This window comes from Manduca sexta, chromosome 9 (genome assembly GCF_014839805.1).
Source record: "Manduca sexta isolate Smith_Timp_Sample1 chromosome 9, JHU_Msex_v1.0, whole genome shotgun sequence".
In the NCBI taxonomy this organism is placed as follows: Eukaryota; Metazoa; Arthropoda; class Insecta; order Lepidoptera; family Sphingidae; genus Manduca; species Manduca sexta.
This window is the reverse complement of record NC_051123.1, coordinates 9,485,570-9,509,081: the sequence shown is the minus strand read 5'-3', so window position 1 is coordinate 9,509,081 and position 23,512 is coordinate 9,485,570. Positions and strand designations below refer to the sequence as shown.

The following is a 23,512-nucleotide window of genomic DNA, read 5'->3' as shown; positions in this document are numbered from 1 at the left end:
TACTTGCCGAGTGGAATTTTAGGTCACATACTGATTTTTAAAATACCCTGTTTGTTTGTACTTATTTATTACATTAACAAAAATGATTTCTTGAAACATCAACAGTTCTGGCATAAATAAGAGAGGGCGCTTTACTTATATTCAGGTTCTTTCAAGAGATGTTCTTATTTCTAATCGACAATATCGATTCCAAATTTATTATTCAATTTAAACGACTTCCGAAGATTGATAAAAAACAAAGTTAAGCAACGCTATGTTCCCAACAAATAAAATCATAATACAGAAATTCTTTCGATATTACTATCTCTTGTCCGTGCATTCTTTAGTTGCACATGTCTTTGCATGCAGGGATTTCTAATGTTTTGCCATTTTGGTAATAGCCACACCTCTCTACTGCTTAAAAAAGAAAATTCCACACTGCTATTCGAACACCACACCAAGTGTCCTGACTAATATTATAAAAAGGAGTTTGCTTAGAATACGTTTCAGAGGTACAGAAAACAACAAAGGGTACATTTCATTTAGATACAAGTAGATACTGTTTCCGAGGGGTACAGAAAATTGCGCTCGTCTCGCATGCTCGTGGTTACCTGTACACGTTATCAAGCTTCTTTAAGAGGCGCGCTCCCTACTTTGAAAAGCTATTCTTTGATGGAATAAAAATCTTATTCGCATTTTTCTAAGACAAAAATTAAGCTACAATGATATTATGTAATTCATAATTTTATTCATCTGTATACTCATCCTATCTATATCAATATTGTGATTCACACGTTTTCTCGTATAAATATGATTACAGATTATCAAATTTATATCAACAAGCAATTACCAACGACTAATGCAATTTTGGTATCCTATGATATATTTATATGTATCCATGAATATGAATGGCCGTTAAATAAGCAAATAAAAAAATTTAGTTCATTGGGTCAGTATTTCGTTTCATTTTGTGTGAAAATACAGAGCTTGAAAGAATTGTACTCTACAAGAATTATGAAATGATATTGTGTAAATTCAAAAACATCATCAATACAATTCACTTATATATCGAGCTTTAGAAACAGGACATCGATAGTAACATTCATTCACGACTACTCATATCTAAACGAGGGATATGAGTATTCACTAGTAATTGACTGTCACTTGAATTGATGACAGCTACTGAGCTATGTATTAGGAAGTAGAGAATATTTAATGTCGGTTCGTTATTTATCCGAGGTTAATTTTTCTATTTTAGTTCGAAATATTTTTCCAACAGAAAGAGATTTCACTGCTTTTAAATATAAATTAAATGTTTTGCTATAAAATCGGGCTTCTATTTGACTTTCTGTTGTAACGTTAGAAAAGGACTAACATTCAAATGTCGCCTGTCAATCGTCCACAACAATAACCTTTCGTCATTGTGAAAAAGCTAATTACGTCTAATTAGTCCACGAAAAATATTAAAACAGTAACAGTGAACAGCATGGCGAAGGAGGAGGACGACGACAACTTGCCCGACAAGGACGCGGCGAAGGAATTCTACGCTAAATACGAACCGAAGGAAATAATAGGCAGGTGAGCGTATTTTTATAATTTGAATAGATCACATCGCGCTGTCGTGCTGGTTGTTGAGTTGCATCGGTGCCAATTTTGCAAAGGAACGAGGGAATTATTTGGAGCGGTCGGGCGTGAAAACTAAGCTGTTAGTTGTAAGAGTTCTACTTGACCTTGGGAGTGAAACCGGTGACTTCCGCCGCTGGATCAATTTTTATTGGCCTTTAGCGGGTTTTATAAGTGGAATACGCTGTTTATATAAGACAGTCTCTGTAAAGCAGCTGAAATGTAATTGTTACTTTAACTAAGTATTAATATGGCTGCAGGATAAAAACTACTCTAGAAAATCGCATTTTGGGATCAAATTAAGTTTCATAGTTATGAATCCAATTGGGTATGTACTATATAATAATTGATGTTACAGTAAATATTTTCTGCAAAGTACACAATAAATAAAACAATGTTTCATACACAGTGTGATCTCACATTGCCACCAATGAAAGCTAAGCCAATAAATTAAGCAGATGGCTTAATTGAACATACAATGATCCTCATTGTTAGTGCTTTTAAACAAGCCACTTATGCATTCATGTTTTCCTGGTGCATTGGCACAGTATGAACACTTGGCTATAAATACTAGACATCTGGATTTGTAAATTAATGACTAAGGAACAAGAATAGTACTTAAGACAAAGCTTAGAGATATTGAAACTTATTATAAAGATAGGAAGGAGAAATGGTACCTATTGTATATTTTGTTTTCCATTTGATGCCAAATAGGGGGAAAGTTATATTTAGCATGAACTTATTATTCATGACTTTATGGGGTTTGGTAGCAAAGGAACACATAAAATAGAGGGGAAAATTGAATGATGATGAAAATTAGGTGTTTCATAACAATTCAACACCTCAGCTGTTATAATTAGTCGGAACAGGAACTCAACATCACATTGCTAAAATAAACTAGCTATGAATTTTTCATGTAAATTTAATTGAAAAAGATTTATGACACTTGCACAGCGATCATGTCTTCAACATCTAATTACAGTCAAATAAATTTTATCTTATGGCAAAGAAATAAACTGAGGACCCTTATAATCAACATTCTTTAATATATTCCACTAATAAAAATGCTATACTCAACAGGGGTATCAGTTCAACGGTAAGAAGATGCATAGAGAAAGAGACAGGGCATGAATATGCTGCCAAGATCATAGACCTCAGTCAGGAGTCGCAGGATGGAGTGGATACTCACACTATGAGAGATGCAACTCGGCAAGAGATTCACATACTCAGGATGGTTGCTGGACACCCTTATATTAGTGAGTGAGTTGCTAGCACTTTTTGGAGTGAATGTTTAGGAGTAAATGTTTAATAGAAGGTAAAAAGTGTAAATAATATTTTGTTGATTTATAAAATTATATGTTGCACCAGTGTTAAGTCTGGAATTTCTGTATAAACAAAGGAAATATAGACTTAATATGATGTACGAAATTAGTTCTTAAATAGGTAATGTGAAGACCGCTCTTGGAATTAATTAATCATTTAGTTTGCTGGTGGTAGGATATATTTTAAATCCGCCTGGATAGCAACCATAGTGTCTCACGTAAGTGTGTCACATTCTGGGAACAGCCTATGTATATGATTGTCGAAGGGTAATTGTGTCTTTAGTCACCATTCTATTTTACCCTACTCCGCTTACCATCAGGTGCAGGAGGTCATGTTACAATGCTCATTTAGAAACATAATACCATGCTAATTCATCATACCATTTCATATTTGACCATCAAATAGCGAAATTTCACTTATGTTATTATTAAAATATACCATTCCATTCCAGTTGAATTGCAGGATGTGTTTGAGTCGGAGACATTCATATTCTTGGTGTTTGAGCTGTGCAAGAATGGGGAGCTGTTTGACTACCTCACGTCCGTTGTGACACTGTCTGAAAAGAAGACTAGGTACATCATGAGGTGAGTTACGAATATCTGCTAAAATTACTTAGTTTGAAAATAGGTTATCATAAGTAATATCTCAAGAATGTGGTGCATTCAAAGAGTTCTAAGATTACATAGAGCAAATATTGAGAAGATTTTCATACCAAAATTTTGTACTTATATGATGGTTACTCAATCTACAGTAAAATAGCAAAACATCAATGTAAAATGCTTTATATTTTTTCGATATCACGATTTACATGTTATTAGCATATTTTGTGTAAGTGTATTATTTTTGTATCAAGATCTAATGATGCTTGACAACTTGTCATACAGGCATTTCAAATAAGGCAGTGACTTATTACCAATTGGCAATAACTTTAGGAGCAAAAATTTGGCCCTGATTTCTGGTGTATAACCATATAGTTTAATGTCTTTGAGTGCACTCAATTACCATAATGTTAGGAATGCTTAAGGTTGAAAATTGGGGCAAAGGTATGATAAATAGATCGAAGACATTATATTATGAACAATTACTGATATGGCACTGACAGTATTAGTGCTCTGTGATGGATGTTTGTTTGCATTGAGATATCAAATATCGTTATGAAGTGTAGAAAACAACATACACACACATGTCCCATGGTAAAAGCCATGCTAAAAGTTTATATTTTATTGTCTTTATCCTATTTAGAATGAGTAGTCACATTAGAAGTTGCTGCAAGCAATTCAAGTGTGACAAAAAGTGTTTATTAATCATTTGTATCCTAGACACTTTGCAGTATATTTAATACTAGATTTTGCTCGCGGCTCCGCCCGTGTGAAAATGATTTTCCGGTATAAAAGTCCCGCTATGTATTATCCTGGGATAGAAAGTAACCTCTGACAAGGGCCAAACTATCTGCATACCAAATTTCATCGAAATCGGTAGGATAGTTTTTGAGTTTATCGCGTTCAGACAGATGCGGCGGTGGACTTTGTTTTATAATCTATTTTTTGAAATTTAAGATGAGTAATTCCGTCATAATATATTATTTTGGCGTAACTTTAACCATTTACGCAGCACGCGCGACGGAAGCTCTCAAAACGAAAATATCACAGTTTTTGCAACGGTTTTCATTTATGCTCCGCTCCTATTGGTCATAGCGTGATGTTATAAGCCTATAGACTTCCTCGATAAATGGGCTAAACAACAATAAAATATTTTTTTAATCCGAACCAGCAGTTCGTTAGATTAAACAAACAAACAAACTCCTCAGCTTTATATAATCGTATAGATAGAAGTATTGATTTAATTTCTTTGAATGAAGAAATTCGCAATCAATTTCGAGATTCAAACAAAGATCTTTGTTCAAACAGATGCACAATCAGTACTTCCCTATAATAAAGATAATGTCATAACAATGAACATGTATTGTTTGACGTCAATATAGATAAACGGGAGTGGGTCACTTGACTATTTTAACATTTAAATCGGCACGAGGTGCGCCTTGACCCAGTTCTGTATCTTCGATCAAGGATAATCCATGTGTGATAATTTGTACTACTTATAAATGTTAGAAGCATTAGCTAAAATAATGATTGAAACAACTATTGTGATTGCAAATTAATCAGGCAAGATATGATTGCCCTTTGTATATATTTTAGCAGAAGTGTACAGAAATCCTATCACATACCTACATAAAATTTTTACATAGGAGTTTGTACGCACGAACTATGTTCAGTGTTGTATTATAGTTATTAGTCATAGTTTTGGATGACTTTATTGTAAATAGTGGTCGCCCAGTGGTCAAAATTCGACGCAACTTAATTTTTAGGTTTAAACGGTTCTGCACTCCCTCTCTAGTCGCGAAAGGAAGAATTTTAATCCGAGTAATTGTAAGGACATTTAAGCCGTCTTCCTGTCATTGTATCGGGATGGTAAGGAAACTTCATGAATAAAGCGTTATTTAGTTTGGTCACGTTTTGAGGAAACATTTCGATTCGCTATTTAAAGACAATAGGGCAGAGATAAAATAGTAAGATAAATAAAGAGTTATCCGTATGACAGGTGATTGTTAAAGGAGAATAATATCTGCTATAGTGTCAATTAGAAGGGGCCCAGTTTTCTTTTTTATCAGAAAAGAAGCGGCCAGTCCCGTCCCCAAGTATCAAAATTATAATAGTTTTTAAAAATGGATTATATTATGCAAAATGTTAGTAATATATTACCCAAAATTTCCTATAGGGGCAATTTGATATCGGTAATCAAGACCTCTTATTGATCTAGATTGTATTATGACATCGCTGTAGTTACTAACCCCGCATTGCCGATTGGTAGACTTCACACACCCTCAAAATTACTATAGAGAAATTGTCAGGATTGCAGGTTTCGTCACGGTGGTATCCTTCACCGTTAAAGCAAGCGATAATTCAGTAAGAATGCACACATCATTTTAAGAACATTCAGAGCTGCGTGCCTTTGGGTTTGAACTTGCGGACATTCGTCTCGGCAGTCCGTTCCACACTCAACTAGGCTATCGCCAAATAGCTATAATATTTTATCAATATTTACGAAATATATGTAACCATTGCGAATAATTTGGAAAGATTAAAAAAACTTTACTTTATTAATAAATCTACCTAAACATTCCAAGAATGACTAGAAAGCATGTTCCTAAGATAACTGTACATTTAATAGTGTAATTAGCATGACATTCTCACTGAAATACAAGTTATACGACACGGGCTGATCGCATTGTTTGATTGTTTGCTTTATGCAGCTGCCTGTCAAAGGGGTTGCACGTGATATTTCCTTTATCTTAAACCATTCTAGATATATACTACATTTCTCCTATCTCATGTAAAGATGATTATTACTCTAAACGACACGAATTCAAATTCAAACACTAGTGTTTTTAAGTTTTATGAAAAAATGTGCGACTGTTTTCGATATTTGGGGGTCAGTTTTTGACGTTGGTGATTTAATTGATTTGTTTAGAAAAAATCTAATGTTTTACTGTTTGTGACATATGGACGTTAACTCCACGATTAGTGATTTACATTACGTAGTATTGGATGTAAATTTTTGCATTTGTTTATAAACAATCATTTACTGTTTAGTTTTGAGTCTCGCGTCATGGAAAAATCAGCTTTAAGTTCAATCAATCATGACACATATTTTATCAAACACCCACGCGTTTATTCGACAATCGATAAACTTGATTTACACAATCATTATCGATTGTTGACAAAGCGAAAGATCGATAACATATACTCGACGTATATTGTATACGACATGTAGAGATTTCGGTAATTAGAATATGTACTAACATAGAACACAAGTATACATACATATATATAGAGAGACTGTAGATCGGGAAGTCTTGGGTTTGATTCCCAAATCGCGTAAACAAGGGTTGTTGTAACATGATTTAACCTTCAGAGGGGGTTTACGACGTAACGGTAGATGGCCTTAAAAAGGTAAATACATCTTGCTATAAGGCAAAAAGAAATGGGAAGAAAATGATCCCGCATGAGACTGCGTAGAGGTCACGACATGGAAACATCTTTCTCTAGCATCGATGACTGTCCTCGCCTACGCCAAGCGTTGTGATTCAGGATGACTATTGCTTCGGATCTTGTATGCTCAGATATGACATGATTCATCGTTAAATGAATGCCAAAAAATATAGTCTTGAAATTTTTAAACGTGCAGGAATTACTTCTAGCCGAACATGGGCGACCTGCAATGCGTAATGCGTAGAATTCTTTTTTCATGTCCATTATTTTATTTATTTATTTTCTGGCAGACTTAACACTACGATTACATAAATTTAAATATTATAACTTATAGCTTATTATACTTATTATATTCTGTACAATCTAAAAGCTTAGATACATTCATAATTATTATAACTAGCGGTCGTCCAGTGGTCAAAATTAGACCGTCGATTTTTTACTAATATAATATAAAGCTGAAGAGTTTGTTTGAACGCACTAATCTCAGGAACTAATAAACCAATTTTGTTTTTTTTTTCACTAATATTAAGCTACATTTCTCCTAAGACTGTTATATGCTATTTATCCTGGAAAAATATAAAGCTAGACTTTGATCCCGGAATAACTTTTTCACGCGGAGGTAGCAGTGAGCAAGAGCTTGTTATTTGTAATACATATTTTACATGTATCTTTTTTTCACTCTATATGAACTTTAATTATATTAAATCACACTTATCCGTGCGCGCAATGTGCTTTAAAATGGTTATAATGTTTTTCTTCGCGTATTAAAATATAGATAATGTTATTTAAAAATTTACACATTTTAGTGATGACAGGCTAACATGAGATTAATACTTTGACAAAAACAAATTCTCAAATTATGTATAATTAAAGATGATAACATTTTCTTTGAAATGTCAAGCGAACATGTTTTGTATTGCCCACTGATTCATAAAGAAACATCTGTGCCCTAAAAAGTCGTCTAGAATATGTGATAGTTCAGCAAACATTGACCCCCTATACGTAATTACTAATAAACATGCAGCACCCCAGTACGTCATAGTAATTATCTGTATAATAATACGTATGCGTGGATTCGCGTAAATTTGCGAGCGCAGGTTACGCAGTCGCGAGTTTGCTCTTGCTTAGATCTGTTCTCCTGGTACATTTGTATTGAGTGTAGACAAAAAAAACCGACCCAGCGAGGAAGTTAATTGTAAAAATAACGTTTTAAAAATAAATCGTAAAGTAAAATAGTGTGTATACAATAAAAAGTTTTATAAAGTTAAAATGGCGTTAAGTGTTATAGTGCGCAAAGAAGAAGAGGATCGCAAAAGAAGGCGATATACATTAGCGTGTGTTGATTTTACTGTATATCTGTGTGATGTAGTTATTGATGTTTTGCTTGAATATTATTTTAGGTAAAGTACAACAGTATAATACAGCACTGTATTTGCTTTTTACTAAATTGTTATCTGATTTGTGTTTTAGTTCACCGAAATAAAGGCGCATGTGGCCGAAGTAAATATTATTGGGTCTATTTATAGATCGCCTAATTAGATTGTGTTTTACATGTTGACAATCTAAAAACATGGAACGTGTATATAAAGTCGTATTCTGTAACTTAACATTACAAATAATTAAACGCGTTTCTCTCATTTACTAAACCTCTATTTCCCTGCTTTTGAATTTTACATTTTATTAATGGAAATGTGAAATAGTTGTTGTTTTTTTAACACTTCTTTGATGATATATCCATTTGACGCGTTAACTAAATAAATAAATGTTAAAGGTATTAAAATCATTTTTTTTACCTATTGCATACTTACGAACAGTCATTGTCGCCGTAATGACGATAAACTGCCCCTAGAAAGACTGGTCAGTCAAATTGTTTTTAATCATAAACAAAGACTGTAAACTTCTTTCATCTCAGGATGACGAACGATTTCATACAATTGTTTCTAATTCAAGGTTTTGCATGGCTTTGCAACTCTATTACGTTTAACTGGGCTATATGTGAGCAACTTGCTTGTCGCATTCATTAGTCTTATAAGCAGTTCAGAATAATAATAATAATAACAGCCCTGTATTATATACTTGCCCACTGCTGAGCACGGGCCTCCTCTACTACTGAGAGGGATTAGGCCTTAGTCCACCACGCTGGCCTAGTGCGGATTGGTAGACTTCACACACCTTCGAAATTCCTATAGAGAACTTCTCAGATGTGCAGGTTTCCTCACGATGTTTCCCTTCACCGTTAAAGCGAACGATAAATTCACAAAGAATACACACATGATTTTTTAGAAAAGTCAGAGGTGTTTGCCCTTGGGATTTGAACCTGCGGACATTCGTCTTGGCAGTCCGTTCCACACCCAACTAGGCTATCGCCGCTTAGCAGTTCAGAATACACCAATATATTCGATCTTTATTACATGGGACCTAATATAGCTGGTGAAATATTGGTTATATTTCTCCCTATCCCTGAAATGGGAAACGCTGAAGCTATGTATGACTATGCGCCGTTGTTAATAAACTGTCCCAGTCTTAATCTACAATCCGATCCCGAAAAAATCAATAAAAATAAATAATTTGTAAGTATTTAAAAAAAATCTAAACCAATATTGTCGATGGTTGACAAAAAATACAATCAGGGAGTTTATTTTAAACTGATTCACCATATCACGAGGAATTCAGTCTTACGTCTGTTCCAGACAAGTGTTGGAGGGCGTGCGGTACGTGCACAGCAAGAGTATAGTGCACCGCGACCTGAAGCCGGAGAACATCCTGCTGGACGATCAGCTCAACGTCAAGATCACAGACTTCGGCTTCGCGAAGGTGCTGAAAGACGGCGAGAGATTGTTCGGTTAGTATACTGTAGTGTCGTACTGTCCAGCCGCTGAGGATTGTACAGTTTTACTTAACCCCCCCCCCCCCCCTCTCAGCCGAAGGAGGCCTTTCATATCGTGCCATCTCGAACCAATCGCACTTAGGTCTTTCAGAGATAAATTTTGCCTAAATTATTTAATTCTTCTATTTACCAAATAAAGTCCCGTCAAAATCTGATCAGGCATTTCGAAGAAACAAGTTAAAACGCGTATATAATACAGGGCTGATATTATTATTTATTTTTATTGGATATCCTTATATGTATAAACCATATAATTATGTCCTGAGAGCATGATGGTACTCGAGCCTGGACAGTAACCCTCCCCGTTCCGAGATCAATTTTTGTGTGACACGTAAACATTTTACTTTCGGGAACCGAATCCCGACCTATCGCTCGCGGTAACGGACGTGTCACGCACGAGGTCCGCCACTACCGGCTCTCGGGTGCTTGTATTACATCCAGTTACCTACACGAAGAACAAAGGGCTATTCATAATGTCGAGTATCGAGTTACTAGACAATATATAAGGAAATATATTATGCTGAGTATGTTTGTATGACTCATGATGTATCAAAGTTTTTTTATTGCTTTGAATGATGGGACGAGCTTGCCGTTCGCTTGATGGTTAGCGATACGACCGCCCATAAACAGTACAAACACCACTCAACACCGTGCGTTACAAAGTATTGTTTGATATTCCACTGCGCTCACCATCCTGAGACGTGGGATGTTGTCTTATTATCTCCAATAGTTACATTGGCTACACTGTCCTTCAAACTGGAACACAACAGTGACTACACACTGCTATTTGGCGGCCGAAATAGACATTGCGGCGATAGACCCAGGCGGACTCTCACATGAGAGACCTACGACCAGTAAAATCACTTATTTTTAATGGGAGTAAATCGTTTTGGTTCCTTGTCCTATCTAAGACATAGATTATAATAAGGTTTTTACCAATAAAAAATTTACATGATGGTCGTCATTGATATTAAGGGAGGATTCAACACTAGGCGGTGATAAGTTTGCCCTCTGTCACATCATGGGACGGAACACATACGGCAATTATTATTTATTATTTTATAAAATAGATTTTATTTCATGATTTCTTATGTTTACGCGAATGTTAGACATTGAAATAAAACTATTTACGGATTTTATCGTGGTTATTTATATTATCATTTTCTTCCTACGTTTCGAAGACTTTGCAGCCTTCATGGTCACGGGGCGTACTAAAAAAATATTTTTAGATTTTGTTTTAAAGAAAAGTTTTATTTAGATACAAAAACAATTCGCTTCCTGAATCTTGTGATAAGTTCGTTTTGTAGTCTGAACATATAAAGATCGTCTACAATAATATAATATCCCTTTTTTTAATAACTACTTCTGCAAACTCATAAATCATGTTTGTCGTACTTTGCGGCAGTATAATAGATATTAAAAAAAAAAAAAAACATTAACGCATTGTATCCAAATGAAGTTTCTGTTTCGACCGAAACCAGAACTGAAACCAAAACTCGGTTTCAGTTGCAAAAACTAGTTTCGGACACCAGTTATAAGTCCTTCAAATCGGAACATAAAAATGTTGCGTGGCGGCAGATTTAAACAAACAGGCAGTATCTACGTATAAAGAGACCGATTGTCTAGTGATCCTACCTATGCTATAGATCTGAAATCTGTTGATAAACCAATGATGATAGATGACCTTTGCAATGTGCATATGGTTTAACGGCACAACTTCAAGAAGTACAGCTTTTTTTTTTGCTAATGGTAGGATATTTTTATATCCGCTTTGATAGCGACCACCGTACATAAAATGTTAAAAACTGTCATAGCGGCCCGCGTCTTTCGCATTCCGGGATCAGCCTGTGTATATCCGATTCCAACAGACCAACATTATGTCGACTGCCGAGGGGTGATCATCTCTCGTCAGTATTCTATTGGACCCTCACTTACCATCAGGTGCAGTGGGGTCACTTTGTCGAGTAAAAAGAGACAAGCACGCAGCTTTTTCAATGTGTTTTTCGCCTGTACATCATTGTTCGCAATTTACACTTTGTTATTTGCAGCCACACCTCCCAATATCTATACTCATATGAAAACAACCGGATTCTTATGTAATATAAAATACGCTATCGAAACTAATAAAAAAGAGGTCAATTTATATAATCAAAACAATATGTGTAACGTTTAATTTACAAATGCTGAGTTAATATTTTCGTCTAAAATATATTTTTTGTTGTTCAACTTTTTTGCTCTCAAAGTGCGTTCATATTTACTTTTATAATGTTAGTTCTAAATTTTGAATGCTGTTTTTGAGTATTGGTTTGAAAAAGGACCGAAATAACTATGATATCAGCACCAGTAGGTTATGCTGTCATGTAGGATTCTGGCTTACATTTAAGTTTGATAATAAGTAAAAACATGAGTCATTCTTTTGTATGTATTAATTATTTTATTAGAAAACCAATACACATCACGCCTTTATACTCGAAGCAGTAAGTAGAGGTGCCAGCAGGGGATCCACTTTTCCCCATATGTGACGTCACATGATGTGATAGGGAACGAGCCTACCGCCATATCAAGCACAAATTCCAAACACCGAGCTGATACTGAGCAGAAAAGCCCAATAATACTTTTCCCGACCAGGGATTCGAACCTGCGACCTCAGCGGTGTCGTACGGTAGTATACAACTACGCCACCGAGTTCATAATTTTACTGAAGTTATAATATATTTTTGTCTGTCCAGAGCTATGCGGCACGCCAGGGTACCTCGCCCCGGAGACGCTGAAAGCGAATATGTTCGACGACGCGCCCGGGTACGGCATGGAGGTCGATATGTAAGTATTTATACCTATACTTATATATTTATTTATTTACACTTTGTACACATGGTATACAGGCGGACTTAATGCCATGGGCATTCTCTCCCAGTCAACCTTGGGGTGGTGTAGAGAGGACGGAGGCAGGTGTATATTAAAAGAAAGTGAAAAACAAATAAAAAGAGTAATAATAAACAAATGTAATAACAACATACTCGCATACATATATAAAGCTTAATAGTTTCTTTGTTCGAACGCGCTAATCTCAGGAACTACTAAACCATTTTTATTTTTTTCCTTTAACAGGATACAATATTACTCCTGTGTGGTATAGGTTACCTTTTTATTTCGAAAATTTCACGCGGGCGGAGATACGAGCAACTCCTGCATCTATATGCAAAATTAAACTCCTATCGGTCTGTTTGCCTGTTACGCATTTTACGGCTAAATAACTGAATCAATTTTGATGAAATTTGGTGTGAAACGGGAAGAATACATTCTACTTTTTGATGTGCGTTACTAATAGCATTCCACGCGTGCGTATCCGCGCGCCAAAGCTGGTCGTTAGTACATTTATAATTTTGACCCCTATTATGGGATCCAACCTAGTTGAAGATGATGATGAGGCATGATACAGGCGTATCATGCCTGCCTATCCATAAAAAGTAAAGAGACACTATGTACGTATTTACAACATTTATAATGTTTTTTTGTTTGAAATAGGCTTCGACCTTGGCTTTATGTTTTTCTAGACTATTGACTTTTTATAATGATGATGTACCACTCAGTATAGTTTGTTTGTAATTCTGAATGAGACGAAAAAAACTTATTCCTATTATGTTATCTAGGATGTGTGTTTTAAACTCACTTTTTTGTTCTATGTGCGTTATGCTAGCGTACCTACATTGTATTTCTGTAAAACAATTCAAATTAATATTGAATATGAAAATCAATATGAAATAACATTACGTCATCTTAGGTATATTATAATTCAAACATCTGTGAAGTTAGATGTTAGTAAGAAATAAATGCAAACTTCACAACATATTTGGATTGTATTTGGCATAAATCATGCCCAATCCAATATGTAGGCTACTTTTATTCCGCAAAATACTCAGTGGCACCTTTCCAATAAGATTCTTTCACATGGACAGAGCCGAGAGCAATACCCAGTATATACCCAAATCAATTCGAGATAAGGGTAGGTACATTAACGAAACTGTGATATCGTTGACGCACGTAACGCTGTGTGATCTAGCGGAACCAGGGTGTTGTACTATGAACCGTGACACTGTATGAACTGAGTTGTTTTTTAATTATCACGTGTATGCCTGGATAGTATTATAATATAATTGTTCATAAACTCTGAGGATGTATTATGTAAATCTTCACATGATTTGAGAATGTCTCACCAATTGTTTATTAAATATATAAATATTTGATACATGAAAGTAAATTGATGTTACCATATATTAATTGAGTCCTAATGCTGGACCAGGCCTCCTTCACTACCTAGACTAACAGCCTTAGTCCACTATGGCTTAGTGCGGATTGGCAGAATTCACGTACGATCAGCAACAAAAGTCGATGAACAGATACTAATTTACAAAACACCTGAACATTGAAACGGACCATAAATCACTTACCAAAGAAAAGTACAGATTAAGGTTATCATTTCAATATGGATACCCAAGGAAAGGATTGGCTGAAAAAATATGAAAAAGAAACTGACGTTTACATTGAATCCTTCGAAGAGATCTGCCAGAATAATTTTGAATTTACATATTTGTTTTTTAAACCGGCCAGTGCTCTATAAAATAGGATGTTTAAAATGTTACTAACCTATTCCTATTAATGTTATAATATTACTTACTAAAGTATTATGATGTTTTGTCCATACTTAAAAATGTATAATTCTGGTTATTAACTTCAATATATACTATTATATAAATCTGAAGAGTTTGTTTGTTTGAATGCGCTTAACTCAGGAACTGCTTAACCGATTTTGAAAATATTTCACTAATAGGAAGCTACATTACTCTTAAGCGCTATACGCTACTTTCTATCCCGGGTAAATATAAAGCAAGACTTTAGTCCTTGAAAAACTTTTTCACGCAGGCGGAGTAGCGAGCCAAAGCTAGTATGTTATAAAATAACAATTTAATTGATATTCTGGACTGTTGGAAAAAAAGCTTGTGTATAAAACAAAGAATTTGCTAATTTCAGCCATATTTGTATTTATTACAGATCATAAAAAAATGCTAGTAATGTTTAGCAGTGAATGGTTTGACGGCGTTCAGCTACTTTTGTAGTTCAATTATGTCAAGTTGTTTTGTATTTAAATTAATCAGTAACTTATGGTAAATGATAATGATTAGGAAATATTGGAAACAAATTATGTTCAACGACTTCTGTTGCTGACTGTACCTTCGAAATTATTTTAGAGAACTCCCAGGTATGCAGGTTCCTCACAGTATTTTCCTTTACCGTTAAAACAAACGATAATTCACACATACAAAACTTCAGAAAATCAGAAGTGGGAAAAGTCCTTTGAAGTTCCAAGTTCAAAATCCTTTGGGTTTTGAACCTCCGGACTGCGGACATTCGTCTCACCAGTCCGTTATTCGTTACAAAATTACAATTAATTATTATAAGTTCATACGCTTTGATGCAGTTTATTTAAGCACTGCAACCAATAATATAAACTTTAAACGAATTTTGATCTTGCTTGTACAATATATTGTATGAAATATATTATGGAATCATAAACATGATCGCCTAGAAGAAATTATAAGAATAATTGAACAGAGACCCCCAAAGTATATAGCAATGTCGGCATTTGGAAGACCAGAACAATCTATATTGATACAGTCTAATATGTTATTATAATTGTTTGTATTTTATAGATAAGGTGAATGATAAAAAACTTTATTAAACAAATTGTGTGTTACAATGTTACGTCTGTGACGTACAAACTCGATTACTTAACGATAACAAACATTGACATTTACTATGAAACCATCATTTAAGGTGATAGCTTAAGGTCCATTTTCATACATTTTGTTTCACCTTTAATCTGGGTAACTAAACAAGTATTAAATTTTAAAGGCCGAAATATCCATGCATATTAATTATTTTTACGTTTTTCTTTCAACTGCGAGAACTAATCACTAACTAGACGTGAATTTAAATTCTTTACTTGTCAATACTTGTTTAGTTACCCAGATTAAAGGTGAAACAAAATGTATGAAAATGGACCTTAAGCTATCACCTTAATAATAATTGTCATATTATATTTGATATTCAAAGAAAGCCATAATATAAAAAAACACCTAAACAAAATAAATTGTATACGAATATAAAAAAACTTTATTTTGTAACTGTGACTTAAATTAACGGCCTGAGAATCAAATTCGACTTTCTACAAAACATACTCCACATACAATGTGGATAGACGATTTGATAAAGGTCACGGAGGAACACGTTGGATGCAGGAAGCTTTTACGGGCAGGCCTATGTTCAGCAGTGGACTTTATGTGGCTGATGATGATGATGATATTCATAATAAACTATACATTGTATACATTTGTATAGTATACAATAATTGTTTAGTTGGATCGGATGATGAAACATTTTAAAACAAATTAATAATCAAGTTTATTAATTACTCTCTTAATGTAATAATACAAATAAGTAATTATTTTTCTCTCCAATTCCAGTTGGGCGTGTGGTGTCATCATGTTTACGTTGTAAGTTTTTTTATATTACCTTTTTTCTTTTCCTATTAAGGCTAAACTTTCTACAGTCGCTGTGGCCGAAATCGGCTAGGAAGACATCATGAGCGTCATGCAGGTCTGATCAATTTTTTTTCTCGTTTCTTGTGGAAAATGAGAGAAAACGGATAAACAAATTTATTAAATTGAAGCAATGGCTGGCTAATTAATAATAATGTAAAAATGACTTTTTGTAATTATGATATTCCAGAAACAAATTATCGTAAAAGCATTACAGATTTATAGAATGATGGTAAATACTCATAAATAAATAGTCATGTTATATGTTTCCAGACTGGTGGGATGTCCGCCGTTCTGGCACCGGAAGCAAATGGTGATGCTGCGGAACATCATGGAGGGGAAATACTCTTTCACCAGCCCCGAGTGGGCGGACATATCAGGTCTGATATAATCTGTCGAGTATAAGACCTCTTTACAATACGTTTATTTATATTTTTAATATGGCATTTCCCTCGGGCCTGTACTTTTGGGAAGGAAAAATTTTATATAAATTGGTAATGAACTAAATATTTTAACATGTGATAATAAATATCGTCTGTATTGATGATAAGAAAAGGCATTAAATACTTTGGAAAAGACTGCTTCGAAGCACTAGTTACTATAGTTTTTTTATTTGTAAAAAAAGTATTTTATACGGCATTATTTATTAATATCATTCATTGGTCAATTTCAGAGGATCCCAAGGACCTGATAAGGAGGCTGCTTGTAGTAGAGCCGAGTGAAAGGATTGATATACATGAAGCCCTCAATCATTCCTTCTTCAACACTGTGGTGAGTCTTCAGTCTGTTTATGTACTCCTGGTACATTGCTGTACTATCCATTCGCGATGTTTCGTAAATTTAGTTTTAATACCAATAAAATATTTATTAATTGAAAATAGAAAAAACTATCAAGTAGCTATTAAAAAAAATAATTTACTTCATTAACTTTGGATTTAAGTTAACTACTATAGTGACAAATTTTAGATTAATGTGAGTAACCCTGACATTATGGAAATTAGCTTTTAAACAATAAAAAAATCGAAGGTACTTCGAAATACTCAGTCATGAATTACTGTTAGTGTGATTTTTAGCCATTTCTTGTAACTTTCTGGTGAATAAATGCCACAGATCTCAATGCACTTTAATAACCTTTTTGCTCAATTTATCTTAAAAAAGATTACATTTATGATTAGTGACAATATTAGGAAATCTTCATAAATTGTTTTTTTTTTAATTGGCACATTCATAACGCTTGCAATCTTTTCAATTGATTTTTCTTTGCTGTTAAAATTTTGGTTACTTTTTCTTCTTTCAAAATGCTTAGTGACTAACGGCGAATACAAGGAACTAAGCAATACATGCACCGTAATAATTGTGCATGGCGCACTGTAGATAAATTATTGTGCTTATTTATTAGTTTCTACGCTCTTATGTGCTCCTAGTATATCACATATTCTATTATTTGAATAGAATCAATAATTTTCGACAATTTAGTGCGAAAATATATTATAATGTACTAGGAGCACATAACTGTCACAGAACGTTTACTCTTACACTACATGTACAATGTTCTCTGGCGCGGTAGTTGTGGGACCAGGACATGAAGCCGATCAAGCAGAGCTTCGCGACCAGCAGCCGCCGGATGTCTAGGATCGACCAGTTGACCTTGGTAACCACCAATGTGGTAACACGACTGCACTCTCAACTTGGCTGATATGACAAATTGTTTGACATTTTAAAATGGCGGAAATGACCAAGTGTAAATAAAGTAAAATAATATAATTCTGTTTAACTCGTATTATATATGAGCATATAAAGGTCTAAACCTACATAGGAAACTAATTATTTTATTTACATTACTCCGCTCACCAATGTGTTATAAAAAAATGATTTAAAAAAAAATATATATTATTTGGTTTAAATGTTTGTCATACATTGTCACATCTGCCTGTTGTTAGTAAAGTCATTTGCGTGACCATGCAGGCTTATTCACAAGGGATGGTGCTAATTTCTCGTTCATACTATTCATGGTATTGTCCCGTGTTTGCCGTCTTCTGTATGTACCTCCAATAACTTAAATGTGTCTATGGTTTTTGTCTTGCAAATTATAGTTGGCGGAATATTGGATGAAGGATTAAATGCGTAGATGTATTGGCCATTTGGATATTGGATTATAGATTATGGGGAACATAATTATATCATATTATATGAGTTATTTAGAGGCAAATAATTATAATTGAAATTGTATAGTTTTATCAAATGTCAAAAAGAATTAACTATTACATAAATTAAAAAATATTTCGTCCATATGTATGTAATATAATTATAAAATGTACAGTCCGTATAATATTTCCGTCTCACACAAACATACAATAACACACACGCACACACCTCACACTGTTACACTAAAACTAAGGGACCATTTCCACAAGCTATTTCATAAAAACATTCAGTGAGCTCATTTGACAGCCGCTTGTGGAAATGACCCTTATATGTGTGGTGTTCAATCGTTTTAAGCTTTATTCTGTCTGTGTTGCAATTATAAAATGTGTGCTTGCTTTGGTTTTTGTACTTGCATGTCTGCACTGTTTGTTTTGATGAATTATAATTTTATTTTATATTGGTTTTCATGGGAATTTACATGATATTATTATATCTGACTTTCATATTTTATTTTCCATTCTTGCATAACTACATCGTCGTTCTACAATACATAATATATTTCTGTATATTGGAAATCTTGGGTTATTACGATTAATACAATTTTCATATGGTGAGGGGACTATTTATCTGTATGTGTTTGTAAATCATATATTGTGACATATTTTTGCACCACTCATATTTTAATGGTTTCCACTGCATAACAGTTTTGCGAATCGTCTATTTACTATTTACATAGTTGACAGTGTACGCGGAATTATTGGCTGTTCTGTCAGAAAACAGGTATAAGACAGTCAGATGTGTGGGAATTAATTATACTAAAAAATAGGAAAGCGATTCGCGTTAATACTAACTTTATGTGATTGTTTTAAATACCAACCTACCTTATCTAAATATATAATTGCGAGGTAGGGATAGTCCTCAATTGTGCAAATTTTATCGTCATTTAGTTATCAGCAATTATTCCTTTGAATGCATTTTATTCTGCTGTTGCATGACATTTAAGGCACAGTCAAAAAGTTTCGCGTACACACTACACACTACTATAACAATCGGTTGATAAGTATTTTGTGTTGTAGGCGATCAAGAGCGGTGGTTTCAACGCGCGAGGCAAGCTGCGGCTGGGCATGGTGACGGTGCTGGCGGCTGTGCGCCTGCGCCGTCTGCCGCACGCTGCCCCGCGAGCCACTCCGCTCGCCGACGCCGCACGAGACCCGTACGCAGTGCGTGTACTCAGGAAGGTGCGATACTCAATCATTTTCTATTCGTTGCTATGACATGTTAGCGTTTATGTTTTCCTGGTAGATGTCATCCATGATCCCTGTTCTGTGAAACTTACGTTTTATTATACTTTGAGGAATTTATAAGTTAGTTATGAAAATACTATTTATTAACAGTGGAATACGCGAATTTAAAAATGGAACGTGATTTTTTCGTCATTTAACTGGCTTTTTTGCTGGTTTCAATGAATTTGCCCTAGTTTGCATGATCTTGCAAAATATATAACTGCCTTTTTAGTAGTTTTATTTAAGAAATAACTAATCCATTTGGACCAAGTAGTTTCTGTAAATTTTAACCAGCTCATTTTGATATTAACCATCCAACTGGTAAAATATTCGTAGGTGATAGACGGATGCGCGTTCCGCGTGTACGGTCACTGGGTGAAGAAGGGCGAGGGACAGAACCGGGCCGCGCTGTTCGAAAACATGCCCAAGACGGAGCTGAAGAGTCTGTACGTGAGCAACCTCAGCCGATAGCCGCTGACGGAGCGTCGCGCGCCAGCCTCTGTACTGCTCTACTGTTGGTCAGTGGGTATATAACCGCCTATGTAGCTATGATGTCCTGGTGCAATTTGTAGTTTAGTTTTTAATTATTTTTTTTTATTTGGCTAGTCCTAGAGTTACTCTGTGACTAAAAAAAATATATATTTTATATTTTTGCAGGTCACCGCTACCAGGATAGCAGAGCGAATGAACACGTGTCACATGCGAGAGAACGTCACGTGACGTAGGTTAGTTGTAGCGATCCACGATATACTCTTAGTGCCACCCCTTAACCAGTGCCGGATTCAACTATATGGCTTAAGGGGTATAACATTAGAGTGAAATCTCTACGAAAATACTAATGCGAGAATCATTGCCAGATGTATAAATACTAGTCCTCAGAAATATTTGAATGAATAAAAGGCATCTGACGTCATTATCCGGCACTGTGCGTAATATTGACAGTTGACTTATGTACGCCGTAGCTAGATTGTAAATGTAGATATGTATGTCGTTATATAGTTAACTATAGCTTTGTATTTGGTTTGACGCCCATACAATTATTACATGAAGATGTCAAATAATACTTGGAATAGTCTACAACAATTTGTAATTCGAAATATAAAACTTCGAAATATACACTAAGACGCTCATGTTTTATGTAAGCGAGAAGGGTTGACGAAAGGATATATTGTATGTTCTTGAAAATACATTTTAATTTTAATTAAAACTATGAATTCCTTATTCTAGCTACGGTGAAACCTCTTTTCATATTCAGGGTTGTCAGACTTGTAGCTTCATTTCAGTATTTTTATAAATAAAATATAAGCAATACTCTGGCAATGTTTACCAACTTTGCTTGATTTGTTATTACCATAAGTTCTCAACTTTAGTAAATGTTCTGGCAACCCTATTTGTTATGCTGTAGGATAGTAGCAATGGTATGTAGTGTTGGAGAGTTACAAACAGTACAAAAGTACAAACATGACTCAGAACAATGGCAATAATCGACATTTGCTATAATTTAAACTTGTAAATTGTTTTCTCACTAATTAAGGTCCACATTTAGACGTAACATAGTGTATGTATAGATTAAAAATATCAAATAATACAGTGAGAATATGTGTGTATTTTTTTCGATTAAAAGCAATATCGATTATCGATAAGTAATATAATGAAATATCGACGGGGAGTCATCGTGACTCAGTAGTCCATCCATAAAATAAATGATTTTTATCATATTGAGGTGCCTTCTTAGTTTTTGGTGCATTTTAATATTTCATTTGTGAGTTAGACCCTTAGATAATATGGACGTTGAGGGCCGATATTGAATCGATTATTTTATTATTAAATGAATTTAATATTAGACTGATTAGCAACAATACCTACAAATATTGGTACAATATACAATTCGATCGCTTGGAATCAGGCTGTATAAAACCATATGTCAAGATCAGGTTTTATTGTGGATACATGTATGATAAATTATATAAATATGAAAATGTTATGTATGTAAGTGGTTCATTTGAATTTTAAAAATCTTACCAAATATCTATCGATTGAATTCTATTTTGCATTCATAAAGTGACATTATAGAGTTTTTTGTCACCGAGCACTCGAATTTATTTTTAGATTTAATATAGTGTTTTAAATTAAAGTTACATCTGGGAGACACATATAACATTATAAGTCTTACTTATAAACTTGTTTTAGCGTTACGAGGTGGTTAAGAATTGTTTAAATAGCTGTCAAAAATATTACAGATTTCTAGTTTGAACCTTATTAAGAGGCAAGATGGCGGGTTTTGACATACAGCTGATCAAGTTATGTTTTAACTAAGCATAACTTTGCGAATTTTTTATAAGTAAGACTGTATATGAGTATCATTAGTAACTGCTCAATAAATCTACAAATCGATCCAGAAAATGAACAAAATAAGCAATAAGTTAGAATGACGGGATCGATCCGCGGATATAGATCAAGATTTGTTACTTTAGGCTATTATTATGTGTGTCCCAGGTATAAAGAAGAACATGCTACGCGAAGTATCTTGTAGCAACATATAGTGAAATCATGTAAAATAATTTAATATTTCTATTGGTCTTTCACATTTCATTTTATATTTTATAATTACTCTTTAAATCATACATCTATTCAATATTATTGTATATATTTTTTTAGTGTTCATTATATTTAAATTTTAAAGTATTTTTAAAACTTGTGACACTGTATGACCTGAAATAAACCCATAGAGATCTTTTTCTGTAATTTCATTAACACCAATATCTATTACCACCAATATTCTATACAATTTAACACCCAGATATTTTTTTTATCAAGTAACAGAAGTTAAGGCCAGGATCTGTAGTGAATAATTTCATGTATATTGGGAATTAAAGTCTGAGCTATATAAACGCCGCATTCAATAAATAATCCCAAACGGTTTTACCCAATCCATTGGTACAATGAACCAATCGGAATAAAGAATTTTTAAATTACGTATTTTGATTGGTTTATTTTCGGGATCGGTTTGAAGATTAAGAATAGCATCGTTTATTAATATCGGCTGATAGTTGGACATTGTTTTATGTACCCAACGTGGTAGAGTGTCGGTCACCAAAGTATATGTTTGAAAAATGCAATCACTGCATACATTCATAACTTTATACAGTGTTAGACGTCCTAATAACACATGGTGATGTACGGATCTAGGACTAAATATAAGAAGGAAATATGGTCAGAACTCAGAAAAACTAAAAGAAGTTTGTTCCTAACAATAATATTCGACGCCTAAAAGCATTATATTTATATTTTAATTTTTCGGAAAATCAATTACATATAAATTTGCATAAAGAAATTACATATATTTAATGGGATTATTTATATCTTTAAGCTAGTAATTACATGACATAAATTAGAATGTCTCCGTGACACCTGGTACCAAAGCAGTGCATTATAAATATTTTTTTGGTGGTGTTTTTATATAAAAAAATACACTGGGGCTTATGAGAAATCAGTTTGTCTTGTCATTGAGTTTTTAATAAAATTGGCATTGCCATTATTAAAAATTAATTGATTTTAAAAATGTATTCACTATTTACATAACATTTTTAATATCATTTTTTTTTTTCATTGTTTATACTTTTCAAA

The 23,512-nt window shown here is 34.0% G+C and overlaps 1 protein-coding gene across 4 annotated transcripts; it reads left to right on the top strand.

Moving 5' to 3' along the window:
* Positions 1-1,123: 1,123 nt before the first annotated feature.
* LOC115446834 (phosphorylase b kinase gamma catalytic chain, liver/testis isoform) lies at positions 1,124-22,622 on the top strand. 4 transcript variants are annotated; one of them, XR_005112126.1, is made up of 12 exons: positions 1,124-1,557; positions 2,683-2,858; positions 3,377-3,509; positions 9,665-9,816; positions 12,591-12,681; positions 16,383-16,412; positions 16,731-16,837; positions 17,131-17,228; positions 18,025-18,108; positions 19,679-19,840; positions 20,222-20,407; positions 20,543-22,622. XR_005112126.1 is itself a non-coding variant. In XM_037436852.1 (12 exons), the coding sequence occupies exons 1-11, from the start codon at positions 1,466-1,468 to the stop codon at positions 20,354-20,356; spliced, it is 1,260 nt and encodes a 419-aa protein (XP_037292749.1). In that variant the 5' UTR covers positions 1,124-1,465; the 3' UTR covers positions 20,357-20,403; positions 20,543-22,622. The 4 variants fall into 4 exon arrangements, 3 of the variants coding, with proteins under 3 accessions (XP_037292749.1, XP_037292751.1, XP_037292750.1); XM_037436852.1 differs by having other exon boundaries at positions 20,222-20,403; XM_037436854.1 differs by having other exon boundaries at positions 2,683-2,862; positions 20,222-20,403.
* Positions 22,623-23,512: the final 890 nt, after the last annotated feature.

Excerpts from the sequence above, each read along its gene's own strand:
- LOC115446834 (XM_037436852.1), top strand. The coding sequence starts at position 1,466 with ATGGCGAAGGAGGAGGACGACGACAACTTGCCCGACAAGGACGCGGCG. Across the intron at positions 18,109-19,678 it reads GGATCGACCAGTTGACCTTG|GCGATCAAGAGCGGTGGTTT; the intron begins GTAACCACCAAT and ends TTTGTGTTGTAG. Across the intron at positions 19,841-20,221 it reads CAGTGCGTGTACTCAGGAAG|GTGATAGACGGATGCGCGTT; the intron begins GTGCGATACTCA and ends AAATATTCGTAG.